Source organism: Camelina sativa, chromosome 11 (assembly GCF_000633955.1).
Source record: "Camelina sativa cultivar DH55 chromosome 11, Cs, whole genome shotgun sequence".
Lineage (NCBI taxonomy): Eukaryota > Viridiplantae > Streptophyta > Magnoliopsida > Brassicales > Brassicaceae > Camelina > Camelina sativa.
In genome coordinates this window covers 603056-629393 of record NC_025695.1, presented here as the reverse complement: position 1 = coordinate 629393, position 26338 = coordinate 603056, and the positions used below count along the sequence as shown (strand labels likewise).

Genomic DNA, 26338 nt, shown 5'->3' with positions numbered 1-26338 from the left:
TATATTATATATATATTATGTTGTTTTATCATATAAGGTATTGTATTTTATTAATATTGTTTGATATATTTTTTAATTGTGTATGTTATATTTATCTATGAAAGATTTGTGATTATAATAAATTATTGGTAAAATTATAGACTATAATGTAAATAGAAAATTTTTAAGAAATAAATTTAAAGGTGTATTATTTTATTTTGAAGATGAACTTCCTTTGAAATGAAGGCATGGTTGAAGATGCTCTAAATAGGTATACATTGATTTCATCAGGATATTTTGGTCGTATTAATTAAATAATGCTATGTAATATCCATGACCGTTGGATCAGTATCTTTTCCAAACCAACTCTGAATAAACAATTTGTTTCTTTCTAAGTTTAATACGTTAGAAGGTATGAAATCTTGTCGGTGGCGTAACATTTTTCTTCATATTTATGCGACAGTGGAAATACATTATTCTTTTTTTCTTTTGTGTGTAAAAAGGCATATAAACATTCACTAAACAGTCTCTAAACTATAAAACCAGCCGACACAAAAATGTAACTACACGAGCAGAATGTTCAAATCGAGCACACCAAAACGAAATTATCATTCGTATATGCAACTCTCTTTTATTTTTGTCAACTATATGCAACTCTTTTTAATTTGGAAATATTATCATTTTTTATTTTAAAAACGGAAATTTTTATAGACAAGGAGTATGTCATAAAAATGTTTTAAAATATACAGATTACGTTTTTCTTGTCAAATACGATGTTATAAGAGTTAATTTGTATAAACCATAATCATTTTGCTTAAACAAACGACATTTGAAAAGGTCTTACGGTGTTTTTTTTCTTTCTCCCCATCTAATCGATTAATATGCATTTAAATACACCAGGTCTGTTTCGATTAGAATATAAATAGTTAAATACGACATGATGATGTTAATGAAGTATTATTATTAAAACTGATTAGAGTCATCAATGCATGGACAACTATATTCTACCGAATTATCGTAAATAGATTTGTTAAAATGTCTATGTCTTTGCCATATATAAATCGTTATTTTTGATGGCGAAATGATAACCGAATCATTATTTGGATGGTACGAAGTTAGTCTTTCTATCAAATTAATGTACGATGGCCAATAGTTGGCCACAAGCTAAGTGAACTAGGATATAAATTACGCTCAATGCGTTCCTAAACAGATGTTGCCAAAAGATTATCATATTTAACCAGCCAACCAAGCATCTGGGGACAAAAAAGAAGGTAGTGACCACCCAGAAAAATGAAAAGACAATTGTAGAAGTATTTACTAATTCAGGTATAATTGCGTCTAATTTAACCAACTAGATAGGAATCTATACTACCGTATGTTTTGCTTTTTAATTATTTAAATATCTTGATTAGTTGCACCATGCGGTATTATATAATTTGGATTTGATTTTCTTCGTAAACTATGATTAAACATTTAACAATTTTGATTCACGTTTAGTCCAGCTCGTCGTATGCTTACTACGTACTGACTTCTTTAAATGGTGCATAGCGTATATATTATACTGCGTCGGACTGTGGGAGTGCGAATATTCGTCGGTCGATATATGGCCAAAAGCATTAGATGACCTACAACAAGGCTCCACCAAATCAGATAATTTATACAATTCAAAACTAATTAGTAGGATAAAAATTTAAGTATACAAATATTGGCACCGACGAAAATTACCACTATAGTGAAGCATGTTTTTTAAATTGTTTTCACTGTATCGCATTATTGTGAAGCTGACGAATAATTATAGAAAGACATTGTTAATTAGAATCGAATAATTGTGTTATCCTACAGGAAAAGGTCATTAGTTAGTTGTTAAGAGTTTCCCACTAAATCGTATTTTATTCGCTATTCCGGGTAATATTTAAATATGCCAACTTCCTATGTATGCAATAAGATAAATGAATATTAAAAAATATAGGTCAATGGGCTCGCTCGTGTCTTTTCTTTTTCTTTTCGTGTAAAAATTGGTTCCAAAACAAAGCGAACTATTGTAACTAGTTTTTTCAAGTTTAATCTACTGTGTTACTGATCACAATCTGTCGGTAGCTATTTTCATAGTTGAATTTTACTATTAGCTCAAACCTTAGTACGCAAATCGGCTGGCCTACGCAGCTTAAGTCCCATGATAAAAATGTGCTTTCTCCAATTAATTATACTTACTTTTAATAATCGTTCAATACTGGGAGTTTTGCTTAACCTAAATCAGTAAATCCTAATGATTGAGCCATCAAAAGGCAAAGTCCAACTAGCCAGACCTAAACGAGGTTATATAGGATCATAGTTTAGGGCACTCTTTTTATAAGTCCATTTTAGTTTTTGCCACTTTTACGTACTTTTTATTTATTTATTATTGGCTCTTGTTTTCTCATTTCATTTCGCACGCAAACAAAACAAGGAAAAAAAATATTTTTCATCTCATTTGCTCTTTTTAAAATATTAATATTTTTTTCTTTTTGGTGTGAAAATTCTTTTTAAAAGAAAAAATATAGTCGCTTCATCTGAACATTCCCAGCAACAATATACTATATGGTTTTGAGTTTAACCAAATAAAACCAATATATGGGCTATAAGGAAAGTATGGTGGGCTTTTCAATTAAAACAAATTGTGATAAGCAGGTCCGTGAGCAAAGTTGGCACGTGTTAGACAGATAAAAAATTTTCAAAAATAGTGTGGCTGCTGGGATTCGAGCCCAGGTCTCCACGGCCACAACGTGGAATTCTTACCACTAAACTACAGCCACTTTTGTTGACTGACTTCATCAATACCACAATTTATACTCGAGTATCTATTTATATTCACAACTCAACCTTTCGTATCTCCGTAACTCTTCTTCAGCTTAAGACGCTTCACTAATCTTGCTTAACCACTCTTAATCAATTCACTCTTTACTTCTTTCCCCACTAACAAAACCGTTAATGACTCTTTAATCTCCTACTAACCCAAAAAATATCCTTCCCTAAGCACACTATAAATACCAAACGATCACAATCCAATCTAATCACACAAAACCACCAAACCAAAACAACACCAATCAGATAGATAATGGCTTCAAACACCACTTTCCTCTTCTCCACCGTCACACTTGTTCTCCTCCTCTTACTAAACACCACCGTCTCCGGCAGATATCTCCCGGCGGAGTCAACCAACATAGCGGCGAGGCTCCAAAGTGGAGGACTAATGGAATGCTGGAACGCATTATACGAGCTCAAATCGTGCACGAATGAGATCGTTCTCTTCTTCCTCAACGGCGAAACAAAACTCGGCGTTGGTTGTTGTGAAGCCGTCGACGTCATCACAACCAATTGTTGGCCGGCTATGCTCACTTCTCTCGGATTTACGTCTGAGGAGGCTAATGTCCTCCGTGGCTTTTGCCAGAATCCAAACTCCTCTCCGGCTCCTTCTCCCAAAAAAGCTTGATTGTTAACAAACGCATATATATATATATATATATATATGTTATGGAGTCTCTTTTTAACAAATCATAAAGGTTCAGAGCTGTTTGGGACTATGATCCATCTTTATATTATTGCCAAATCGAAGATTGTTCAAACTTTTATCGAATCATAAAGAGTTTCTCTTAAGAAACAGAACATGAGAAACTGAGAAGAAAACATAGAAAGAGGGTAACTTGTCTGAGAAGAAACCGATTCTCAAACATAAAGCATATAACAAAGGTAACTCGAGAAGACGCAAACACAAGCATAATAAACACGAGAAAATGAAATAGTTTTGTAGCCTGCTCAATGGTCCGTTCTTATATTCGGCTAAGTCATGGAGGGCTCAAGGAGTTAGCCACGTCGATCACGAACCTGTACTTAACATCAGACTTAGCAAGCCTCTCCATGGCAGAGTTAATCTCATCCATCTTAATCAATTCAATATCAGCCGTGATGTTGTGCTTAGCGCAGAAATCAAGCATCTCTTGTGTCTCCTTCATCCCTCCAATGTCACTTCCTCCCACCATTTTCCTTCCTGTAAACACTAACTCAAGTTAACTTGCCTTTCACGCGATAAGATCTTGCTGAGAAATTTTAATCTTTAAGTGGTTACCGAGAACGAGAGGGAACATTGGTAGCTCAAGAGGCTTCTCAGGTAATCCTAAAGCGATGAGCTTTCCGTTGACTTTGAGTAAACCGAGCAACGGATACAGAGCATGTACCGCTGATACCGTGTCGATTATGTAGTCCATAGTTCCAATTGCAGCCTAAGTTTTCAAAACAAAACCAAGATAATATGTCACTCTTTTTTACCTTCTGAAACTGAACCGATCGAAAACCGGATTGAACCAACTTCGATTTTAACCAAGATAGTAAAAATCACTCTCCTAGTTTACCTGCATTTTCTGAGGATCAGTGGTGACAAGAAACGAATCAGCACCAAGCTGAGTAATGGCTTCCTCTTCTTTCTTAGGAGAAGAACTAATCACAGTAACTTTCAAACCGAAAGCTTTAGCAATCTTAACAGCAACATGACCAAGGCCACCAAGTCCAGCTACACCCAAATGCTTCCCTGCCTCTGTCATACCATAATACTTCATTGGACTGTACACAGTGATTCCAGCACACAGCAACGGCGCACCCGAATCGCTCGGTAAATTCTCGGGAAACCGCAAAACAAACCGTTGATCGACCACAATGTTATCCGAATAGCCACCGTAGTTCTTGGTTCCATCGGCTCCGATCGCATTGTATGTGAAGGACATCTGAGGGCAGTAATTCTCAAGATCTTGGTCACACGATTCGCAGGATTGGCATGAGCCAGTGATCACTCCTACTCCTACACGATCTCCTTCTTTGAATTTAGTCACGTTTTTGCCAACTTTTGTAGCGATCCCAACGATCTCATGCCTGAATTATATGAAAAGGTTTTGTTATATGATGGTCAAAATGTTAAGTACCATATATATATATTTATTTTTGATTACCCGGGAACTACAGGGTAATACGAGTATCCCCAGTCGTTCTTGACTGTGTGTAAATCAGTGTGGCAAACTCCACAGAACAAGATCTTCACTGTCACATCATTTTCACCATTGTCTCTACAGAATCAAAATCACACCAAACTATATGTTAAATACAGAAACAAGAACACATAACAACAAAACTTTGTAACAGATCTATCTTGGACCAAATCTAGGCTTGGTTAAGCATAAATGGAAAATAAGTTGTAAAACACCATATGATAGAACCGATAAAACAGAGTACGAGGAGGATCTTGGATTTTGGTATGATTAAGTACGAAAACCTTCTAGAGAAGTTGAACGGAGAGAGAACGCCGGATTTGTCTCTAGCAGCCCAGCCAAAGACTTTGTTCGGATGCTCTGTTTCTGGAGATTTCGCCATTGTTTTTTTGTCTCTGTCTTTGACTGAGTGAGATATTGAGCTTATGTTCTGTGACTGTCTCAAGGGAGTGGTGCATATATGGGGTCAATTTACAGATGAGAGGAGTAGCTAGATATATTTAATAACCCTTTTTATTGCTTTCACCTGTAAATTGAGATACTATATACTTACCATTGCATGAAGTTAAGAAAGTTATTTAATTTCATTGTATAACATACTATATATAGATTGTGGTTGATTATTAATTGTCACCTTGGGGAAAATTTAGTAAGTTTTTATATGATTTTGATGATTTTTGGGTAATTGTATGATTGATTGAAAATTTTCAAATCTCACATAAAATCCTCCTTCAAGTAAAGAAATTCTCTAAAATTCTTTAAAATCATTAAAAATCAAATCTTTAAACGTTTTCATTTTTCAATAACATGAAATTTTAAAATAGATTTTCAAATCACTAGTTCAATAACATTTGATTTCAACAAAATTTAAAATCCATGATCAAATTCAAAGAACATGAGATTTGTTTGTTCTACACAAATCACCTAAAATAAAATATCAGACTGAATACACTCCTCTAAAATTATATTTGATTAAAATTAATATCTCAATTTGTTTGACTTTTGAGTAAGCGGTTAAATTCATTTGTTTTTCTTTTGCTTTTTACTAAATTTAAAAGAAAATACGAAAGAAAAAGGAATATCATAATCGACACGTGACTGAATTCACTGTCCTATATTCTTTTTCAATACCCGAATTAGTTACCAGTTAAAGCGTCATGTGAACTTTCTTGCAAGGCCGACTTATTTGCTGAGATATAAATTAATGAGACTAGTAAGTCACACTCTTATGGTTTTAAATTAAGCACGTAATATATGTATGATTAAGAAGTCCTTTTCACTTTCTCTATATTTTGGAATATATGACTATGCAACGTTGTAGAACTCCTCCTCCACACTCACATCATCATCATCATCATCATCATCAATTCATCATCATCATGGTTTTGGACGGCTGGAGTAGTAGTTCAAACAAACAATTATGGAACAAAAAAAAAACCGGTTGGACGTTGTGGATAAAAGTCGAATTATTATTAAAGCATGGAAGTATCAATCTCGCCATCTAATAGTTAATGCGTTCATCCTCGTTTCACATCACTATCAGCTTTAATCGGATAAGTTATCGAAAATATATACGAGTGCAAGTACAATCCAGCTTTGGACTTTGTTATACTATAAAGCTAGATGGATTTATCAATGTAGATATGTTCATTCTAAAAATTACTCCCAACATTTCACAAAAAAAACATTTGATGATAAACAAAAATTCTACGTTTGGTTTCATAATTTATTAAAGAACTCACTTTAACTTTGGTAGGTTGTCGGTTGTCTATGAACCGGTGGTGGTTAGACTAGTAGTGTCTTAGTGTAATTGGTTGTTCCCTACATGTATAATTGACAAGTTGGGGCTCGAGAGTTTGGTGGCCTCTTAAATTGCTGCTGCAATTAAAAGGTTTGTGCAGTTAGTTAGTTGTTTCATTTAATGCTCAGAATCCGGATCCGTATTCCCGATCCGGAACTTACCCGCCCGTTAAATCTCTCTATCGATCGGTCTATTAAAGGCTTGATACAAATTTTAATAGTGCGGGCCGACACGGCCCGTGTGAATCCAAACCAAAACTTTAGAAGGTGTATTAATAAAGGGGCCCAATTAATAACGTTATGTTATGAAACGCAATCGCAGGAAACTGACGACGTTTCAAATAAATTATAACAGTCGTAAAAAGACTTTCTTATTTTGGGTTGAAGGATCGGTTTATAGGAAATCTGAAGTTTCAATTCATATAACAAATCCAGCGTCTGCGTATTTCCTCTCGAGGAAACGTAATCTAAACAAAAAAAAGTCGGAAACAATCATGTTGCTATCAAGAACGAAGAAACTAGCGTTTCAAGGATGTTTCAGTGTGCTGCTTCTCTTCCCACCTCCTCTGCTTTCGCTTCTGTTTCTGTTTCTTTCACAACCACAACGTCAATCACTTTCTCTTCACGAGCGGGCTCTTCGTTCTTCGTCTTATGATCATCAACCGATGCGTTAGTCTCAGTTACTGTAGACTTTGACTCTGTTTCCAGAGGGTTTGCCACCTCCTCCAAAACTGTTTTCAGATCTTCAGTTACCGGTATGTTTTCCGGTGTTATCTTCTCGTCAGCAGGAGTTTTATTCTCCGTTACCGGATATTTTGTCTCTGCTACCGGATATTTTGTCTCTGCTACCGGATAAGTTGTCTCTATCGTCGCCGGAGATTTTGTCTCTTTTGTCCGAGATTTTTCCTCCGCCAAAGCTGTTTTCAGATCTTCAGCTACCGGAACATTTTCGAATGTTATCTTCTCACCATCTTTCGTTTTCTTCTCTGCCTTGTCCTATTAGCCAAAAAAACACAAACAAACCATGTATAAGAGTAACACAATCAAGAATATAACATCCTATAGTTATTACATTAATGTTTGTGCTTAATTTTTGTAGCGACTTACTTGAAGGAACAAGTTGCTAAGAGATTTTGCAGCGTCGATCTTGTGGTATTCAAGAAGTGAATCCTTAAGCTCCTCCGGTGCCGGAGCTCCGGTTTCCGACAAAACTTTTGGTTTTAGTGCACAATTCCCCATATAGCCTTTTCTATTTATAAGCTCTCTCTTACTGTTTCCTGTTCGAGTTATATATTGTAAGAACATGAGCTATTATATAGGCAATGGACACAACACATACATATGTCTTGTATATAGTTGTGTCCGTCCATCTCGTTACCTGGTTAGCTAGATTAGGAGGTGAGACCCAAAGGAAATTAGTAAATCCATTTTTATTTTTGTTGTATTGCAATATAACGTTATCAGATTTTTGTATTAGACTTTTACTTTTCACTCACCGGAAATGACGTTCAATGGACTAATTAATCTTTAACCTTCGGTTAGAGATTATGGAGCTAGTTAAACTTTTAGGTCACACTATTTGTATAAATATATCGTAATTATGTTTCTTCTAACTACCATTATTCATAATTCATAATTAATTGCATTTCACTAGTAATTCAGTGTTTATATAATTAACGGAAATTGATAATTTTGGAACAGTTTTAAACTTTTTTTTTGTCCATTCGGTAATTTAAACGGAAGGCTGGCGAGATTGGCGTTAGACGATGATTTGTCTGGTGAATGTGGGGCTCTCGAATACTTTTGGTAGTATTGTTTCAAAAATATCAATATTATAGTTACACTTACATAGCTGGTGACCAAACTCGAGTATACTGCAAGAAAGTTCGGATTCACAATTATTAGTTGGTAGGATTTTAATTTTGATTATGTTCGTTAGAATGCCATAAAAGATGATGATTAATACTATTTTGAGATGAGTACTAGTATCCCCTTCCATGCCTCCCAAAAATATCTAAACCAAGATGACATGAACCAAATTGGGAAACAACCTGGTCCTAAACCGGAGCAAACCAGTCCAAAAACTGGCAAAATCAAGTAGTCTCAAACAGTATCAGGTATCATCCCAGGGACGCTTCAAGATCAAGACCAATGCTAATGATGGTGTCACCGAGGAACTCCCAGTTCTAAAGGACGAGAGAAATGGGAAGAGGATCAGCCAACAAGATCAAGAAATTGAAAAATGCAGAGATTCCTCGTTGTAATATGCATGGACACAGAACGTGATATCATGAATAGAAGAAAGGAAATGTTGAGTTTAGTGCAGAACAAAAACCCCAAAATGTGTGGATCCAAATAGCGATAGATAGATTGCAACAAGTCCCTTGTGAACCACAACAATACATCAACAAAAGCGTTGGAACTAGAAAAAAAACACTGTTCTTGTTCATTCATTTTGTGAAAGCAAGTCCTAACATTTTGATTATTTTCGCCTTATATAGAGATCCAGCAGACCGGGGTCACAAAGGCGTGGCAAATCCTATTGCATTAAGCAGAAGAACATAAGTCAGAGAAGCAAGGCTTTAGGACAAACACAAGGAGCAACTACATAATCTAAGACCAACTAAAAATGTCAACAAGACATGATTATTATTATGTGAATGAGAGAATTAACAATTCCTTTCTTCAAAAATCTGTCAAAGTTTTGTTCACTTGAGAAAACATATCTTTCACATTTATCATCCAGTTTCATATATGAAACAGTTTAGTTTTCCCAAAAAAAAAAAACAGACTCCGAATCCAAAAGAGTATACACTAATGAATACACTCTTGCCACAATTATGCTTGTATACATCTAAATCTTGTCACTTTAAAAGAGTTTTAGTTCCACTTCACACGAGAGTTTCTACCATCTAGTTTACTTAATAATAATAATAAATCTGCAAATTCAATCTCGAGTCTCAAAGCTTTCCAATTGCAGAGCAGAGAAAGCAGAAAACAGAATCAACCCACCAAACAAGAAGCAGAAAAAGACAGCAAATTGAAGGACAATAGACAAAGAAAGAGAGAGAGAGAGGAGAAAAGTTACCCTGAGAGAGCCAACTCCAACAGGAGGAATCAGCAGCGATGCTTGACTTGAGTCGAGCTGAAGCAACAGCACTGTGGAGTGGAATCATCGTTTCAACACATCCCAAAGCCGAGAGAACCCTTCACATTGCATGGAAAAAAGTTTCTGATTAGAAATTCACTACACTACTAGGGGCAGGGCATAACTTGAACAGATCACAAACAAACATGGATATATTCTTTAAAGTATACAACTTAAAGATAACAAATTGAATGAAACAAGTGAAAAATGAATAGGCACCTTGAAGCGCGAGGGACAGATTGGGACATTGAAGCGAAAGGAGTTGAAGTCGCTGTGGGTTTAAGGTTAAGGGACTTTTGAGTTACGGTTTTGGATCTTGATACTAAGTTTCTGGAACCTGCCATTAACGCTGATCTGCAAAATGATGCCATCTCTTCTTGATTTTTGTAAGATTCGCAGAGCAGAACAAATTTGGTTTTCTTGAATTGGAATCTCAAGAGGAAGACGAAGAGGAGGAGGAAAGATGATAGAACGACCAAGAGCACTAAACCCTACAACCGAAACGTCGTCGTTTCTATTTTCGAAGAAATTGCATAGATTCACCCTCTTGACTTTTGATTTTACATATTACACCCTCTTTAAGTACGGTCATTAGTAAAAAAAAATCAATAAAAAGCAACAAAATAATTAAGCATCGGTGTGAGTGGGATTAGGGGTCAAAAAGTTCAAATCCAAAGTGGACTCTGATTGCATTATTCAAGTGATATAAAAATATCACTCGTGGCAGGTGGGTTATGTTGTAATTTCAAAAGTAAATAGAGATAATTTAAAACGCACTCTAAAGTCGAACCCTTATATCCCAATTTTATGCAATTAGAATCAGCGGCGTTTACTCTGTTTGACCGGAAGAGATAGAAAGAAGAGAGAGAGAGTAAGGCAAAAAAGCTCTTTCGATAAAACCTAAAGAGAGAGAGAGAGAGAGAGAGAGAGAGAGAGAGATTGATTAATAATGGCTGAAAAGGCGATACTAGGGTTTCTGCAGAACAACGAAGAGATCACGGATTCGGGTCTGTTCTCTGCCGAATTCAACCTCGACCACGGCGAAGTCGTCAATGTCATCAAAAGTCTCCATGGTTTTCGTTTCATTGATGTTCAGGTACTCGTGCTTCCCCGTTTTCACTGCCGTATTTTTGTAATCTTACATCTTGTATCTCATTCCCATGCGTTGCGTGTGAGTTCTCTGGCTGAATTGGGTCTGCGATAGGGTTTTGGATTATGGATCTAGAGTGTGTTAGATTTAAGACGGTTTTAATATCTAGTTGAAATATTTTGCGTTTTCCGTGAATGCCCACTGAAGAATCTCACATTTTGCCATAAGTTGCTATCACTATCAATCTGTTGAAACATGGGGTTGACTATTCTCTGCAGGACATTAAAAAGGAGACATGGGTTCTGACTGATGAAGGGAAGGAATATGCAGCAGAAGGGTCGCCAGAGGTACAACTTTTCCTAGCTGTGCCTGAAGAAGGTAGCATATCAAAAGATGAACTCGAGGTGATTGTTATGGATATCTAGGTGTATATATTTGGTTGGATTTGTTAGTCATACTCTCTAATAACAGGCGTAAATTTCTTTTACTATATCAGAGAAAGCTTGCTCCTTCAGTCTTCAGTATCGGCTGGTCACAAGTCGGGAAAAAAAGGTGGGTGCAAATGGGAAGGCAAGTCTCGAGGAGGGTAATAGTTCTGAAATGGTTTACTTTCTGTTTGCTACCTTCTTTTTTGGATGTTTGGTAGTAATGAATCAGTTTAACATATGTCACACACACTCACGTTTTAGTTAGTCTGCATCAATCTGAACCTTTTTATTGTAGGTTCAACATGTAGAAGATAAAGTGAAAGACCAGCTTTTACAAATACAAGAAGGGAAGGTTTGTACTATCTTATTTCAGTAGATATTTCGTCTGTTGTATTTTGCCTTATGATTCATATTAATCTGAAGTATCCCTTTCTCCCCTTCAGGAAGTTGACAAGGACATTATCAGTTCTCTTAAATCCAGAAAACTCATAATGCAACAGTAATTGTTTCCACTTTTCTTTCATGTTTCGTTCCTTTTGAGAGACATTGGATAGCTGATATCCTTTCTTACTTAACAGGACATGGACGGGGTATTCCGTAAAGAAAGGTCCTAATTATGCTCCCGAGAGAAAGAAAGTAGCCACCGATTTGACTCGAGAAAATCTTCAAAAGTTCGTCCTAAAACTTGCCCTTTTAAGCAACTTTTTAATGGTATTGTAGGATGAATATGCAATTAAGATAGGAAAGTGGTGTGTATTTGCAGCTGGAAAGAGTTAGAGTTTAAGGAATATAACTTCAATGCTAAAGGAGCGCCTCTTGAGGCTGGGCATCTTCACGCCCTTCTCAAGGTAAGCTTGACGCTTGGTATAGCTAAGTGTATATATTGTATACTAGTGGTTATCTTTTCTATTGTTGTAAAGGATTTGGGTAGCCGTTTTATTTATAACAGACCTCTTAAGTTTTTAATTTTACTTTTCTTGTGCCTTAGGTGCGGAAGCAGTTTAAAGACATATTTGTTCAAATGGGGTGAGAGAGACTCTTGGCATCTATTTTAATTTCTCTCCACTATTCTGTTGATGGCCAAAATTAATGGTGAGCCTTATGTGGTCGCAGGTTTGAGGAGATGCCAACAAACAACTTTGTGGAGAGCAGGTATCGTCTAGTTATTACAGAGTCTTGGTCTTCAGCTTTTCATGGAGGCTTGAGGAGATCTTATTAGGTCATTAGTTTTTGCTATTTGTTAGCTGATCTTATCCTGTTTCGTATGCTCTATAGCTTCTGGAATTTTGATGCGTTGTTCCAGCCTCAGCAGCACCCTGCTCGTGATTCTCATGACACCTTCTTTCTAAAAGGTTCAAATTTTGAATGCTTAGTCACTATATTTGTTGTTTGTGACAGCTATTCCTGGTTGCTTGTTGACATCTCAAAGAATATCTAACTCTAAATTTTATGGCGTAAATCTTTGAATGTAGCACCCTCTACTACAAGGACACTGCCGGAAGATTATGTTGAGAGGGTGAAACGTGTTCACGAGTCTGGTGGTTATGGATCTAGAGGGTATATGACTTGCGTCTGCGTACTACCTTGTAGTAGTACTAATTAATTTGCAGCACTCTGACAATGGTCTTTTGCATTAAAGGTATAATTATGATTGGAAACGAGAAGAAGCAAACAAGAATCTTCTCCGTACTCACACAACGGCTGTCTCATCTAGGATGCTTTATGCACTAGCACAGGTACAACTGAACTTTAGCTTACAGGTTGTGAGACGTTGGTTTTCAATATTCAGTAGTATAATTAGATTTCGGTCTGACTGTAGAAACCGTTTGTGCCCAAGAAGTACTTTTCTATTGACCGTGTCTTCAGAAACGAAGCTGTTGATCGGACCCACCTTGCAGAGTTCCATCAAATTGAAGGTATAGTTCTCTAATGGTCAGAGTTGTCACAGTTTGGTGTTAAATCAAAGTAAGGCATCATCGTCTCTCAAACTTGATTTTCAATCGGTTAAATGATTTCATGTTTGGATCAGGTTTGATTTGTGATCGAGGCCTTACACTGGGAGACCTGATTGGTGTATTAAAAGACTTCTTCTCACGCTTAGGTAAACTCTTCCCTTAAGTTTGCCACAATCTTAAATTAGGTTCGCTTAGGCTAGAGAGAGAAAGAAAAACTCTGAACGCGATCATGCTTTTCAGGGATGTCGAAACTGCGGTTCAAGCCAGCTTACAACCCTTACACAGAGCCAAGTATGGAAATTTTCAGCTACCATGAAGGCTTAGGGAAGTGGGTGGAGATTGGTAACTCTGGGATGTTCAGACCCGAAATGCTTCTTCCAATGGGTCTCCCCGAGGATGTTAGAGTAATTGCTTGGGGTCTTTCTCTTGAGAGGTAAGTATTTTGAATTTCCCTCAACATTTCAGGGTCGTTTGTTGCTGATTCTTCCTTGGTTTTTGTTCATAAACCAGACCGACAATGATATTATACGGTATTGACAACATCCGAGATTTGTTTGGACACAAGGTAAACCACGAGATCTTCACTTCTTCTAACATGTTTGTATAAAACATTGCCTTGCTTCATTGGCATATATACTCAATTTGTGTTTCATTCTTCGTCGTAGGTGGATCTCGATCTCATTAAACGGAATCCGATCTGCCGAATTGGAATCTGAGTGATATTTTGATTGTCTTCATTTGATTCAAGATGCTCCTTTTATGTTTGTTAGTCTTTTTGATGATACTTGGTATTTTCAATTATACTTCCGGTTACTGGACCTGACTATTCCAAATTAATTGGATGCAATAGCAATCTGGCTTGTCAAATTTTTAAAATTCATTTAGTTTTGGTTATGTACGGTAAAGTTTGTATTTAGTTTTGGTTATCCGTCGTGAGTCAGCTTGAAAGAGGCAGCTTCCGTCGTGACCTCCACGGTTAGGGGTTGTGTTTACAAAAATACTAAGCAGTATGATTCAAAGCATGGTAATGCTACCCCAGCTTGAAACCCGGGTTTTGCAAGTTTATGGACTGAATTGACCCACAAATTTGGGCCCATTTTGACCCTTGATAAAACAGACAGTTTCCTAGTAAACCAATATTACTTTACGATTCCCACCCCATACAAAACAAATTGCTAGGGTGGGCAAAAAAATCCAACCGAATTAAATCGAATGGTTTGGTTTGGTTATAGTTAAATCTAAAAATCTGTTTGGTTTTCAATTTAATAAACTATTTGGTTTAGGTTTGGTCTGGTTAAAACCGTAAAACCGAATATTTTTTTTGGGTTTTTATAAAAATTTAGGATTTAGGATTCTTAGATATAATTAGTTTCACCAACTTATAAATTTATATTGTATAACAATATCAGTATTTTTTTTCTTTATTGGGCTTATAGTTATTGATCTCTAAATTTTTTTCTTGGTTTTTTTTTTCTCGTTTTATTTTTCAATAACCTTTACTTTTTAAAAGTTTAAATTTCAATTAAGTATTTAGGTTTACAAAACTATATTTGGATTTTATTTTTTAATTATGTTTAGGTTTTACTTTTATGCTTATTTTTTAGTTATGTATTAACTATCTATTTTTTAAAGTATGGAATAACCGTTAAAAACCGGGACCAAATCGTGATACATATGGTTTTTATATGGTTTCATTTTTGATAAAACCAAAAAACCCATAAACCGAAAAAACCAAACCGAATTACATATGGTTTCTATATGATTCAATTTTTATAAAACTAAAAAAACCGAACTGAAACCAAACCGAAAAACCGAACGCCCACCACAATGCTCCTACAGAATACCAAAAGACTCAACTGGATTGGATCCATTCGAAAAAATTATAAATATATATATATGAGAAAAAACAAAATTAATAATTAAAAGAAATAGAAAAAAAAAAGAAAGAAAAGAGCGTAAAAATGTTGGAACGTCGGCTCGACGCCGCACGGCCATCTTTAAGCCCTCCGCTTGACTACTCGTTCCCGCGGCCGACTGGATCGGACAAGTGTCTCCAACTTCCAAAAACTTTGTCGCTACTCGAAGATGATACCGGTTTTTCAACTCAATAGGGTTTATGGATTGGGTTGGATTGAATTGACCCACAAATTTGGGCCCAGTTAGACTCACAAAAAGATCAAAAAGACAGTTTCCCAGTAAACCAACCCTAAAAAAATTCACTTTTCCAAACCCTTGGCGGCGATCCCGATCACGATGAACCCTACGGAACAATCCGCGGCCGTCGAAGACCAGGAGGCCCCCGTCCAACCTCTCAACGCAGCGAAACCGGAGAGCGACGTTGCAATTGGGAGTCTCTTCGTCGACAAAGTGAAGGCTGAGAAATCCGCCGTCGAGAAGGAGCCTGAGGCTTTCCGACAAGCCGTGGCCAATATTCTCGAGCGTCGTTCTTTCTACAATCCATCTTTCGATATTTACGGTGGCGTCGCCGGACTTTTAGATTACGGTCCCAGTGGCCGCCTTGTTGAACTTAATGTACTTAGCCTCTGGCGTAAGGTGAAGATCATTCACATATCTCTGCTCAATTCAATTCGGTAGACAAGACTGTGTGATTTTGATTTTGATTTTATTTTTTTTAAACAGTATTTCGTTAATGAGGAGGACATGCTTGAAGTTGGTTGTTCAGCTTTGACACCAGAGATCGTTTTCAATGCATCTGGGCATGTAAAAAAGTTCACTGATCTTATGGTCAAGGATGAGATAACTGGTGCATTTCACCGTGCCGACCACTTGATCAAGGGTTATTGTGAAAGGCGAAAGAAAGATGTTAGCATCTCTGCTGAGAAAGCTGCTGAATTTGATAATCTCCTCGCTGCTGTGGAAGATCTTTCTGCCGAAGAGCTTGGCGCCAAGATAAAGGAATATGGAATCACTGCTCCCCACACTAATAATCCACTTTCTCATCCTCCTCGCCCGTTCAACTTGATGTTTCAAACATCCATTGGCCCAACTGGTTCCGCTCTCGGGTGAGTATTTTCCATGTAATAATTGTTTTCTGAGCTAGTTAGTTTCTTTCTTTCTTTCTTGAGTTCCTTATCAAGTTACTTTCTTTCTCTGCTTCAGTTACCTGCGTCCTGAAACTGCTCAAGGCATTTTTGTCAACTTTAAGAACTATTATAATGACAATGGGAGAAAACTTCCTTTTGCCGTGGCTCAAGTTGGTCGAGTCTTTAGGAATGAGGTGAATATGCTTCAATATTCTACTTGATATATTGAATACAAGTGATCTTTTTTTTCCTATTTATCTCTTTGGTTTCAATTGCCTATTAGACCCATTGGTAATAGCTTCTTACTCGCAGATATCCCCTCGTCAAGGGCCTATAAGAGCTCGTGAATTCTTGCTGGCAGAAATTGAGCACTTTGTTGATCCTGAGAATAAGTCACATCCCAAATTCCCTGACGTAGAATCATTGGAATTGCTTATGTTTCCTAGAGAAGAACAAGAAATGTCTGGCCAATCTGCGAAAAAACTTTGCCTTGGCGAAGCTGTTGCCAATGTCAGTATTTGTAATCATATTCTCGCCTACCTCTTTTTGACATTTATTATATTAAAAAAAATACACTTACACTGATGCCTACCACTGAAATTGTATTCGAATAGGGAACTGTGAACAGTGAAACTCTAGGATACTTCATTGGGAGAGTGTATCTTTTCCTTGTCTGTCTCGGCATAGACAAGGAACGGCTGCGTTTCCGCCAGCACAAAGCAAAAGAAATGGCCCACTATGCAGCAGATTGTTGGGATGCTGAAATTGATTGTTCATATGGGTGGATTGAATGTGTTGGAATTGCCGATAGGTCTGCTTATGACTTACTTGCTCACTCCGTAAGAAACTTACCTCTTACCCTCATCATTTCATTTGGCAGCTTGATAATAATTAATTATTCAAAACCCTTTTGTATTTACATTGTGGACCCTTTGTTTTGTGGCAGAAAAAAAGTGGCGTTGCTCTTGAGGCTGAAGCCAAATTGGCAGAGCCTATAGAAGTAGAGGTATTCTACTTAACATTTTCATCTCTGTCTTTACAACGTGTCCTTAATGTGGTTCTCTTTTATTTCAGAAACTTATTTTTACCCCTGCGAAGAAAGAACTGGGTCTTGCATTCAAGGGAGATCAAAAGAATGTGGTTGAAGCTTTGAAGGTAGACCGGCTGAAGTCTCTTATTTTCTACTAGAATAGCTGCTCTGTCTAATGGTGATGGTTTATAATAAAGAACATGCTTGGTGTAATGATTTTGTTAGGCGCTGAATGAGCAAGAAGCTATGAAGATGAAGGCGACCCTAGAATCCAAAGGGGAAGTCGAGTTTGAAGTGTGTACCCTCGGGAAAAACGTGACCATCAAGAAGGACATGGTGTCAATCTCAAAGGAGAAGAAACTAGTGTTTGAGCGGGTTTTCACCCCGTCAGTGGTTGAACCATCTTTTGGGATTGGACGGATCATATATTGTATGTACGAGCATTGTTTCAGCACAAGGCTAAGCAAGGCAGGGGATCAACAACTGAACGTGTTCCGTTTCTCCCCTCTTGTAGCACCCATCAAGTGCACGGTTTTCCCGCTTGTGCAGAACCAACAATTTGAGGAAGCAACCAAAGTTATTTCCAAACAACTCAAATCTGATGGCATCAAACACAAGATTGACATCACAGGTACGTTAAACAAATTGAAACTGAAAGTGTTTTATAATTTCAAAATGGAGCAAACTGAGTGAGAAGATTCGTGTGTGTGAATAGGTACATCGATAGGAAAGAAATATGCAAGAGCTGATGAGCTTGGTGTGCCATTTGCAATAACAGTGGATTCNGCTGAAGTCTCTTATTTTCTACTAGAATAGCTGCTCTGTCTAATGGTGATGGTTTATAATAAAGAACATGCTTGGTGTAATGATTTTGTTAGGCGCTGAATGAGCAAGAAGCTATGAAGATGAAGGCGACCCTAGAATCCAAAGGGGAAGTCGAGTTTGAAGTGTGTACCCTCGGGAAAAACGTGACCATCAAGAAGGACATGGTGTCAATCTCAAAGGAGAAGAAACTAGTGTTTGAGCGGGTTTTCACCCCGTCAGTGGTTGAACCATCTTTTGGGATTGGACGGATCATATATTGTATGTACGAGCATTGTTTCAGCACAAGGCTAAGCAAGGCAGGGGATCAACAACTGAACGTGTTCCGTTTCTCCCCTCTTGTAGCACCCATCAAGTGCACGGTTTTCCCGCTTGTGCAGAACCAACAATTTGAGGAAGCAACCAAAGTTATTTCCAAACAACTCAAATCTGATGGCATCAAACACAAGATTGACATCACAGGTACGTTAAACAAATTGAAACTGAAAGTGTTTTATAATTTCAAAATGGAGCAAACTGAGTGAGAAGATTCGTGTGTGTGAATAGGTACATCGATAGGAAAGAAATATGCAAGAGCTGATGAGCTTGGTGTGCCATTTGCAATAACAGTGGATTCACAGACGTCAGTCACAATAAGGGATAGAGATAGCAGAGACCAAGTCCGAGTCAGCTTGAAAGAGGTAGCTTCCGTCGTGACCTCCATGGCTGAGGGGAAGAAGACGTGGCAGGAGGTCTGTGGAAGATTGAATGTTTAGGGGTTGTGTTTACAATTACTTAGCAGTGTGATTTAAAGCATGTTTATGATATGGCCGGTATTGTATGTTATTTCAAAATGATCTTCAGGTCCTATTAAGCATGTTTAGTATTATTTACCTTTCCTGTCAATAAAAACAGGGACGCTGAAAGGGTTTGTGTTGTGTAACAGTTTGATGCTTACTATTGTAGCTAGACACGTTCTCAACAACTTCCTAGATATCAGATTTTTACAACCATTTTACCAAAATTTTAAGATCTTTCCCATACCTCCGCTCCACGATCTTCGTTTACGAACAATCCCCCGTATAAATACCTCTATTCTACCATTTATATTTGTGTGATGCATGTTGATTGCTCCACACGCAAAAAAGCAACACAGTTTTTTCTCGTAAATTAATCCTCAAATCCGAAGCTGCCATGGAACGTTTCTTCTCTGAGGTAAATTGCTAAATCATCTCGTATAACTACCTTAATTTATTTGTATTTTTTGTAGCTCGATACCTCTGGATGTCACTCTATTCTACTTTTTCTACCATGTCATCCATTATCAAGCCTCCCTCACATGCAAGGGTCACTCTGGATCTCTCTCTTTTCCAAAATCTGAAAGTAGCTAGAGGGACAAAGGGATCAAAATAAAAAAACATATTTTTCTACCTATCATGTTTCTCTTTAAAATCTCTATCTAGATTTTCTTTGCCAAAACCTCTATCCAGCATTTTTTTTTCCAAAATCTTGGACCTTTCTATCTCCAAGATTCTTTGTTAAATGTTGGACTTTATTTACACTTCCTATCCAGCTTTTCTTATATGGGATTGGGGATACATACGAAATATGTTACATGTACATTTCGTACGCATGTGTGTATATTTATAAAACAATGATTTGATTTGTTGTCACATATATTGCAATACATTGTATGCTAGCTAGAATTCCGATAACCACTGTTGCTACAATCCATCCATGTATCACCTTTCATCATCATAAATTATTTTATTATTATTGTTTAAAAAACAAAATTTTGCCCCGGTAGATGATCAATTAGTACTACTTCTAATCAAAATGTATGACGATGTATAAATGGATAATTAATAATCAGATTTAAACGTATATAAATAAAATTATAAACTGTCTTATTGTAATTTATCCATGTTTTGTGAACACACATATATTTAAAATATTAAGTATCGTACGTATGTACTTGTTTTATTATAATTAAATAATTAATACTGTAAGGCATGCATCCCTTATAAATACTGTATGATTAAATGGAGAAGGACAGACACTCCTTGATGTCGTAGAAACTCTTTGGCTTCAGAACTACTTTCCTCGAAATCTGATGTCCCCAGCACTCGTTGTCAATCCTCTCGACATCAAAAATGGAAACACTGATTTCCCACTCAACCTCATGACTGCAATCAATCGCAAGTCTCGTGCCAAGAGCAACTAGCTTTTTTCTGAGGAAGTCACAAGGGTCAATCTTTCCGGCCACTCCCTTGAGGAGGCTCCAGTTTTCGGAAATAGAATCAAATACATGTATGGTGTCCACTTCTCGATCCTGTACATAGAGGCACTTTCCTATCGCACAGTAGCTGGGTTTAAAGCTGGATTCAAACCAGTGATCATCAATGGGGTCGTACCTTTCTAAGGTTCGATCAGTGGGGTCGTAGACGCACGAGAACCACCCAAACTTGATGAATATCTTGTCGAGCATAACAAAACTGGCGCATATGTCTTCTAGCTCCTCGTCAAAAGCAATATTGAAAGACTCCCAGCGTGGTGGATCTGAATCCGAGCCCTCGATGTTGTATTCTTGGACAACGCACGAACCACCACAAACACACAAGACATAAATTTTACCTTGTATAATACCCACGGCCGAAGCTGGTCGTGGGGCACCCATAACCATTAACTGGAGTGGCTTGCACACAGACTCAAGATAATCAACCGCATAGACTGTCGTGGGTAGTTCATCATCCCTCTTGGGTCCACCACAGATCGCATAGATACTGGAGCCGTCACTCACATATGTCGGTCCATAACCTGAAAAGGTGAAGTTTTCAGAAAGAGCTGGGATCGCCGGTCGGAGTTCACACATATCCTCAGAGTCATGTACTTTCGTCTCCAACGTAAACCATTCGAGCTCCATTCTGGGTACATCATCGTTAACTAAGCCGACAAGGAGCACGTCTTCCTTGACCTTTAACTCCGATCGGACCTGATATAAGATTTGTAAAAGCGATATATGATTGTATCATCGAGTCTAAAATAAAAGACATAATTAAAAACGTAATACCATATCACTAATGTAATACCTCATAAATTCTTTTAGTAGAAAATAACTCGTTGAACTCCTTACAAACTCCCTTGAGTGCTGGATGATAACGCCTGGGAACTCTCGCGATGCACTGCTCCTGTACCGCCGTCGGAAGCGAACCCACAAGTTCTTGGTCACTCATCTTGATCAGCTTGGAAAGTTATTTAACGAGAGAGACTGAAACAGATGAAATACGAAATGCTTGCTGAGAAATGAATTGGTGAGTGATTTAATCGCTCGCTATATATAGAACAAGACATTTCATCCACACACGTTTTCTTTTCGCAATAACATAACGTTGGCTGTATATAATGTCGAAATTACTTTTTAGTCGAGTAAAATTTGTTCACGTCATTTCTATTAATACACATTCACATAAGACTAAATGCATACACATTCAATAAGCATAATTTCTATGTTCTCTTTTTCAAATTAGAGAAGCTTTAAGTTTAAAGTAGTGCGTAACTGCTAACTGAAATTTATGATATATGACTCGAAATGTGCTCAACTTGATGACATTATTTCTTTGTGCCATAGAGAGAATACCCATATTTCCACGCATTTCTATTAATACACATTCACATAATTAAGACTTACTGCATAAGCCTTTCTCAAAACAACAAACAAAGTAGAAACTTTAAAGATATTAGCCGATTCAACTAAGTTGAATTTTTTAACACGCCAAACAAGATTAGTAATATCCATTAGAACACACTAAGTGTGTCAAATAAGTCTTTATATATTTGTGTCGTAGGTTGATTATAAGCATAATTTCTATGTTCTCCTTTTCAAATTAGTGAAGCTTTGAATGTGAAGTAGTGCGTAATTGCTAGCTGAAAGGTATGATATAAGACTCGAATTTTGCCCAACTTGATGACATTATTTCTTTGTGCCATAGAGAATACCCATATTTTCACGTCATTTTTATTAACACACATTCACATAGCTTGTCTTCAATACTGTCTAACTAAGTTGAATGAATCGCAAACATTACACCAAGATATATTTGTTATTAACTTTTGATATAATATTTACTCCTATAGATTATTTAGCTGAGAATGTATTAATATAATGTATCCAGTTAAGGAATATAATTCACCATAATCTTAATTAATTATACGACAAAAGAAAATATCAAGTAGATAAATCGAAGCATATCCACCACTATTTTCAACTTACATTAATTTTGACATATCTACTATTAAAATGTATTTAACATGCACTAGCTAGTGTGATACAACCATTTTCGAATATTTCCCTCGTCCTCTTTCTTTTTTTTTTTTTTAAACAAAGAAACTATAAGACTCAAACAAGATTATGGTTTTAATATATGGATCAATAATATTAATTAACCACATACATGATGCATGCATGCTATTTTGTGTGTGTGTTTTTTTTGGTTGTTGCCAAAAATGCTATTTCTACTCTTTCAGTCGTCGTATAGATGCGTTACTTATTTCGCGGAGTATGACATTTATGTTGTGTTTTTTTTTTTTTTTTTTNCTCTTTCAACCAAACAAGGTGCTACTTTATTACGATTGGTCGACATGTATTTATATGTATTATGTCCTTCAAATTTGATTCTTATTCTATTTGCACGAGGGAAAATAAAATATATTAAAAAAAAATTGCCATACCATTTTTTTTTTAAAATTACACAACATTTTAAAACTAAATTACACATATTTTTATTTATTCATTTTATTTTATAATACAGTTTTGTGAAAAATAATAATAAATTAAACTATTAAATTAATGACTGGAAAAAAAACAAATTTCTCGTAAAATATTGTAATCATAAATATATTTTGCCATGCCACGGAGCCTCTCCACTCCCATTGGACAGTGTTCACAGTAAACACATTTTAATACAAAATGGTACTATAAAAACAAAGAAATTATAAATAAAGCATTTTGAAAATTTTTAAAAGGAAACAAAACTGAAGGGAAGAGAGAGAGACAGAGAAAAAGAAGAAAACACCAAAATATATAAATTTGTTTACATCCTTTCCATTTTGGCTTCGTTTTTTTTTTTTTTTTTTTTTTTTTTTTTTTTTTTTTTTACCCGGTGCACGGCTTTTTCATTAAACCAATTTTCGTCTATTGAGGTATATTGATATATCTGATCGCCGTGGACCAGATCTATTGCCGAGATTACAGTTTCTTATAGATGCAAAGAGGAGATGAAGTTGCTTGGTACCCTGATGGCGATACATTGGTCAGGCACGAGTATAATCCACTTACAGCTTACGCATTCGGTATTGTCTTCACCTCAATTATTTTTTCCGCCATTGCTTAGCTTGTTTTTAATTTGATTATATATATATATAGTGTCTGAGTCTGAGTGAATGTTTTTTTCCAGAATTTGTGTGTTTGATGCCAGATAAAGTTTTTCGACCACAAACAACTACTATAGACGCTTATGATGTAGCTGCAAGGCCAGTAGTCAAGGCAGCTATGGAAGGTGTTAACGGTAAGGGATATTGTGTGTTTTCATTGAAATATCCTCTAGACCAATTGGTATGCAAGTAGCATTGCTTGCAACATATCTTCTGACTCAGGGTTGGAGATTTGACATGAACTTTTTTTGCTTATGGTGTTACTAGCAGTGGAAAGACACATACAATGCATGGTATTGAGCTGCTTAGCACGCGTCTCGAGATTGTATTATCCAACTCTCTCCCTCGTCTCCAAGAGTTTCCGCTCGCTTATTGCCTTACCGGAGCTTTACAAGATCCGGTCCTCTTTAAACCGAACCGAGAGTTGTCTCTATGTGTGTTTACAGGATGGCGATGATGACCCTAACCCTAAGTGGTTCACTCTCTGCCGGAAACCTAATCGAACTCAAACCAATGACGACCTCATCGAGAAGAAGAAGAAGAAGTCAAGTGGGTATGCTTTGGCGGCAATCCCAGTTCTCCATTCTCGTTGTGTGCACTGGTCAGGTCTCGTTGCGGTTGGTTCTAACATCTACAACATTGGCGGACCCATCGACCAAGAAGTAGCACACTCGTCAAGCGTCTCGATCTTGGACTGCCAGTCTCACACGTGGGGCAAAGGTCCAAGCATGCGGGTAGAGAGGAACTAACTATCCAGCCGCTAATTTGCTTGATGGAAAGATATATGTGACAGGAGGCTGCAAAGACTGCAGCAATCCATCTAACTGGCTGGAGGTTTTCGATCCCAAAACCCAAACTTGGGAGCCTGTCTCGAGCCCTGGTGCAGAGATTGGTGGTTGTGATGTGCATAAAAGCGCAGTGGTTGATGGAGAGATCTTATTTGCAAACTCTAATAAAGGTTTGATTTACAAACCCTAATAATAAGCCCAACAACAAAAGCCTAAACTAAGCCCAATTAAGAATGTCAAACAAAAGAGAACACGTGTCGTGAGAAAATAGATTTTGGATTAGGTAAATAAAAAAATTGGAAAAAGGAAAATTTCCTTTTCCTAAATGATGTTAACGTTATTAAGTATTATTAGTTTTATTTATTATATAAAGAGACTCACGCGCTCCACACTCATCACTTCTCGATTTGAGAAAACAAAAAGCGAAATAATCTCTTCTTCTGCTTCTGCGAAGACGACGATGATCCATCCATGTCGAGACGATGATAAGCCACTCTCTCTCTCTCTCAGTCCTCCATCATCACTCGATAGAAACCCTAATCCGCGAGACCCTAAGATCTAAAATCTAAAAACCCTAAAATCTCTCTACGGATCGGAGCGAAGCATCTCAGGGTTTCAGCCACCGCCTACTCCGCCCTTCTTCTCTGGTTCGTCCCCCTTCTTCTCCTTCGGTTTCCCCTCTCTCTCTCTCTCGTAGACTCGTAGTAAGTCAAGTCTCCCCTGTTTCCCTCTCTCACACTCCAGTACAGTCTTTGGCTTGTATCTGAATTTACAAGAACACACCACTCTTTGGGATCGACTACTTTTACTCGTTGTATTGACATTGTTTATGTTTTTTCCTCTTCTTCTGCAGGTCTTCTAGGGTTCCGAGCCAAGGAGATGGCCTTGTTTTTCAATCGGGCTCTTAATTAAGCTCTTAACAGAGGTTTGCTCTTTTCGCAATTATGTACATCTTAATTTGGTCTCATTCCTCACTTCACACCATCGTTGTTGCTTATTGTTGTTGGCAATTTAACCCATAGAAAATCCTAGATTCTGGTCTAACTTACTTTTATATCTCTTGTGTTTTAGGATCTCTCCGGTGTTCTTTGCTGTGGGATCTTCTCTCTTCCAAAGCGTGGGTGCGGATCACACACAGGTTATGCAACTTTTGCTTTAAAATTTTTTTTTGTTGTTTTGTTTACAATTACAGTTTAGTGTTTAATTATTTGTTTAACCATGTTCCTTCTTATTCTTATTTTGTGCAGCAGGAGATGGTTTTTAAGAATGGACAAGTCTCATAACCAAAATTTGTCATCTTAATCTGATTTACGAGTATCATCAAGTCAACCTACAGGAGAAGGTGGTCTTATTTGCGCTTTGCCCAAACAGTTGAGTTCTCTTATTCGATTTCCACTACTCATTAGTCAGTTTGCATTCTCTCTATACTAATAGATTTTAATTATGTCTCTGGATTTTTTTGGTTGCAGGACAATATGATTGACACGGCAGGTAGGTTCTAAGTCTGTATCTATCTCTGCACATAAGTTGTATCCATCACTTTTGTTTAAGGTCAACTACAATTTTTTTTTAACCATTCTTGTTATCTTCAGGATAAAGAGCCGTTTAGAATCAGCTGTAGCTACAACACAGAGTAAGTCTCAGGGAAAAACCAGTAACCAGTAGCTAAGATTCTTTATCGCGTCTTTTAGTTCAACTCTTGACTGTTTATTTCTTCTTTGATACCGTTGATGGTTTTGGTTGCAGGTCGTCTGAGTGAACTTGGAGCATCGTCTCCTTCCCCTTTTCTGAAATCAAACCAGAACAGATGTTTCCGCACTTTCTGAGGAGTGA

The 26338-nt window shown here is 37.0% G+C and overlaps 7 protein-coding genes, 1 long non-coding RNA gene, 1 other non-coding gene and 1 pseudogene across 12 annotated transcripts; 5 read left to right on the top strand and 5 right to left on the bottom strand.

Annotated features, from left to right (window-relative positions):
- TRNAH-GUG lies at positions 2700–2771 on the bottom strand. The gene has a single exon. It is a non-coding gene; the product is annotated as a tRNA-His (tRNA).
- Positions 2834–3618, top strand: LOC104720852 (egg cell-secreted protein 1.4). The gene has a single exon (XM_010438748.1). The coding sequence runs from the start codon at positions 3074–3076 to the stop codon at positions 3446–3448; it is 375 nt and encodes a 124-aa protein (XP_010437050.1). The 5' UTR covers positions 2834–3073; the 3' UTR covers positions 3449–3618.
- LOC104720853 (probable cinnamyl alcohol dehydrogenase 9) lies at positions 3571–5435 on the bottom strand. Its single transcript, XM_010438749.1, has 5 exons — positions 5276–5435; positions 4956–5069; positions 4365–4878; positions 4082–4235; positions 3571–4003 (listed from the first exon to the last, which is right to left on the bottom strand). Exons 1-5 carry the CDS (start codon positions 5371–5373, stop codon positions 3801–3803), a joined length of 1083 nt encoding a protein of 360 aa, XP_010437051.1. The 5' UTR covers positions 5374–5435; the 3' UTR covers positions 3571–3800.
- Positions 7145–8209, bottom strand: LOC104720851. Its single transcript, XM_010438747.2, has 2 exons — positions 7899–8209; positions 7145–7787 (listed from the first exon to the last, which is right to left on the bottom strand). The coding sequence occupies exons 1-2, from the start codon at positions 8094–8096 to the stop codon at positions 7329–7331; spliced, it is 657 nt and encodes a 218-aa protein (XP_010437049.2). The 5' UTR covers positions 8097–8209; the 3' UTR covers positions 7145–7328.
- Positions 8745–10410, bottom strand: LOC104720850 (protein NUCLEAR FUSION DEFECTIVE 6, chloroplastic/mitochondrial-like). Of its 2 annotated transcripts, none has more exons than XM_010438745.2 (3): positions 10159–10410; positions 9880–9998; positions 8745–8977 (listed from the first exon to the last, which is right to left on the bottom strand). In XM_010438745.2, the coding sequence occupies exons 1-3, from the start codon at positions 10308–10310 to the stop codon at positions 8958–8960; spliced, it is 291 nt and encodes a 96-aa protein (XP_010437047.1). In that variant the 5' UTR covers positions 10311–10410; the 3' UTR covers positions 8745–8957. The 2 variants fall into 2 exon arrangements, with proteins under 2 accessions (XP_010437047.1, XP_010437046.1); XM_010438744.2 differs by lacking the exon at positions 8745–8977 and adding an exon at positions 9064–9330 and having other exon boundaries at positions 10159–10407.
- Positions 10789–14317, top strand: LOC104720849 (phenylalanine--tRNA ligase alpha subunit, cytoplasmic). The gene is made up of 17 exons (XM_010438743.2): positions 10789–11035; positions 11308–11433; positions 11526–11615; positions 11753–11809; positions 11901–11956; positions 12036–12128; positions 12221–12305; positions 12446–12483; positions 12571–12609; positions 12733–12809; positions 12930–13014; positions 13097–13193; positions 13277–13373; positions 13487–13558; positions 13653–13845; positions 13923–13977; positions 14078–14317. Exons 1-17 carry the CDS (start codon positions 10889–10891, stop codon positions 14126–14128), a joined length of 1458 nt encoding a protein of 485 aa, XP_010437045.1. The 5' UTR covers positions 10789–10888; the 3' UTR covers positions 14129–14317.
- Positions 15359–19283, top strand: LOC104720848 (glycine--tRNA ligase, mitochondrial 1). Its single transcript, XM_019233120.1, has 10 exons — positions 15359–15965; positions 16053–16435; positions 16533–16650; positions 16769–16966; positions 17071–17295; positions 17403–17462; positions 17531–17611; positions 17712–18117; positions 18202–18252; positions 18906–19283. The coding sequence occupies exons 1-10, from the start codon at positions 15666–15668 to the stop codon at positions 19061–19063; spliced, it is 1980 nt and encodes a 659-aa protein (XP_019088665.1). The 5' UTR covers positions 15359–15665; the 3' UTR covers positions 19064–19283.
- Positions 20174–21577, bottom strand: LOC104720847 (F-box/kelch-repeat protein At4g14905-like). Its single transcript, XM_010438741.1, has 2 exons — positions 21377–21577; positions 20174–21279 (listed from the first exon to the last, which is right to left on the bottom strand). Exons 1-2 carry the CDS (start codon positions 21518–21520, stop codon positions 20326–20328), a joined length of 1098 nt encoding a protein of 365 aa, XP_010437043.1. The 5' UTR covers positions 21521–21577; the 3' UTR covers positions 20174–20325.
- Positions 23549–24695, top strand: LOC109127206 (annotated as a pseudogene).
- LOC104720846 lies at positions 24908–26338 on the top strand. 3 transcript variants are annotated; one of them, XR_756813.2, is made up of 7 exons: positions 24908–25152; positions 25359–25430; positions 25577–25643; positions 25756–25875; positions 25975–25996; positions 26098–26138; positions 26252–26338. It is a non-coding gene; the product is annotated as an uncharacterized LOC104720846 (long non-coding RNA). The 3 variants fall into 3 exon arrangements; XR_756812.2 differs by having other exon boundaries at positions 25753–25875; XR_756814.2 differs by having other exon boundaries at positions 24908–25209; positions 25753–25875.

Excerpts from the sequence above, each read along its gene's own strand:
- LOC104720853 (XM_010438749.1), bottom strand. The coding sequence starts at position 5,373 with ATGGCGAAATCTCCAGAAACAGAGCATCCGAACAAAGTCTTTGGCTGG. Across the intron at positions 5,070-5,275 it reads CCGTTCAACTTCTCTAGAAG|AGACAATGGTGAAAATGATG; the intron begins GTTTTCGTACTT and ends TTGATTCTGTAG. Across the intron at positions 4,236-4,364 it reads CTGATCCTCAGAAAATGCAG|GCTGCAATTGGAACTATGGA; the intron begins GTAAACTAGGAG and ends TTGAAAACTTAG.
- LOC104720851 (XM_010438747.2), bottom strand. The coding sequence starts at position 8,096 with ATGTTCTTACAATATATAACTCGAACAGGAAACAGTAAGAGAGAGCTT. Across the intron at positions 7,788-7,898 it reads TTAGCAACTTGTTCCTTCAA|GACAAGGCAGAGAAGAAAAC; the intron begins GTAAGTCGCTAC and ends TTTGGCTAATAG.
- LOC104720848 (XM_019233120.1), top strand. The coding sequence starts at position 15,666 with ATGAACCCTACGGAACAATCCGCGGCCGTCGAAGACCAGGAGGCCCCC. Across the intron at positions 15,966-16,052 it reads TACTTAGCCTCTGGCGTAAG|TATTTCGTTAATGAGGAGGA; the intron begins GTGAAGATCATT and ends TTTTTTAAACAG. Across the intron at positions 17,296-17,402 it reads ATGACTTACTTGCTCACTCC|AAAAAAAGTGGCGTTGCTCT; the intron begins GTAAGAAACTTA and ends GTTTTGTGGCAG.
- LOC104720850 (XM_010438745.2), bottom strand. The coding sequence starts at position 10,310 with ATGGCATCATTTTGCAGATCAGCGTTAATGGCAGGTTCCAGAAACTTA. Across the intron at positions 9,999-10,158 it reads TCTGTCCCTCGCGCTTCAAG|GGTTCTCTCGGCTTTGGGAT; the intron begins GTGCCTATTCAT and ends TGCAATGTGAAG. Across the intron at positions 8,978-9,879 it reads TTGGAGTTGGCTCTCTCAGG|AACTGGGAGTTCCTCGGTGA; the intron begins GTAACTTTTCTC and ends CTCGTCCTTTAG.
- LOC104720852 (XM_010438748.1), top strand. The coding sequence starts at position 3,074 with ATGGCTTCAAACACCACTTTCCTCTTCTCCACCGTCACACTTGTTCTC.
- LOC104720847 (XM_010438741.1), bottom strand. The coding sequence starts at position 21,520 with ATGAGTGACCAAGAACTTGTGGGTTCGCTTCCGACGGCGGTACAGGAG. Across the intron at positions 21,280-21,376 it reads CTACTAAAAGAATTTATGAG|GTCCGATCGGAGTTAAAGGT; the intron begins GTATTACATTAG and ends ATCTTATATCAG.
- LOC104720849 (XM_010438743.2), top strand. The coding sequence starts at position 10,889 with ATGGCTGAAAAGGCGATACTAGGGTTTCTGCAGAACAACGAAGAGATC. Across the intron at positions 12,129-12,220 it reads ACTCGAGAAAATCTTCAAAA|CTGGAAAGAGTTAGAGTTTA; the intron begins GTTCGTCCTAAA and ends GTGTATTTGCAG. Across the intron at positions 13,015-13,096 it reads GGTGGTTATGGATCTAGAGG|GTATAATTATGATTGGAAAC; the intron begins GTATATGACTTG and ends TTTGCATTAAAG.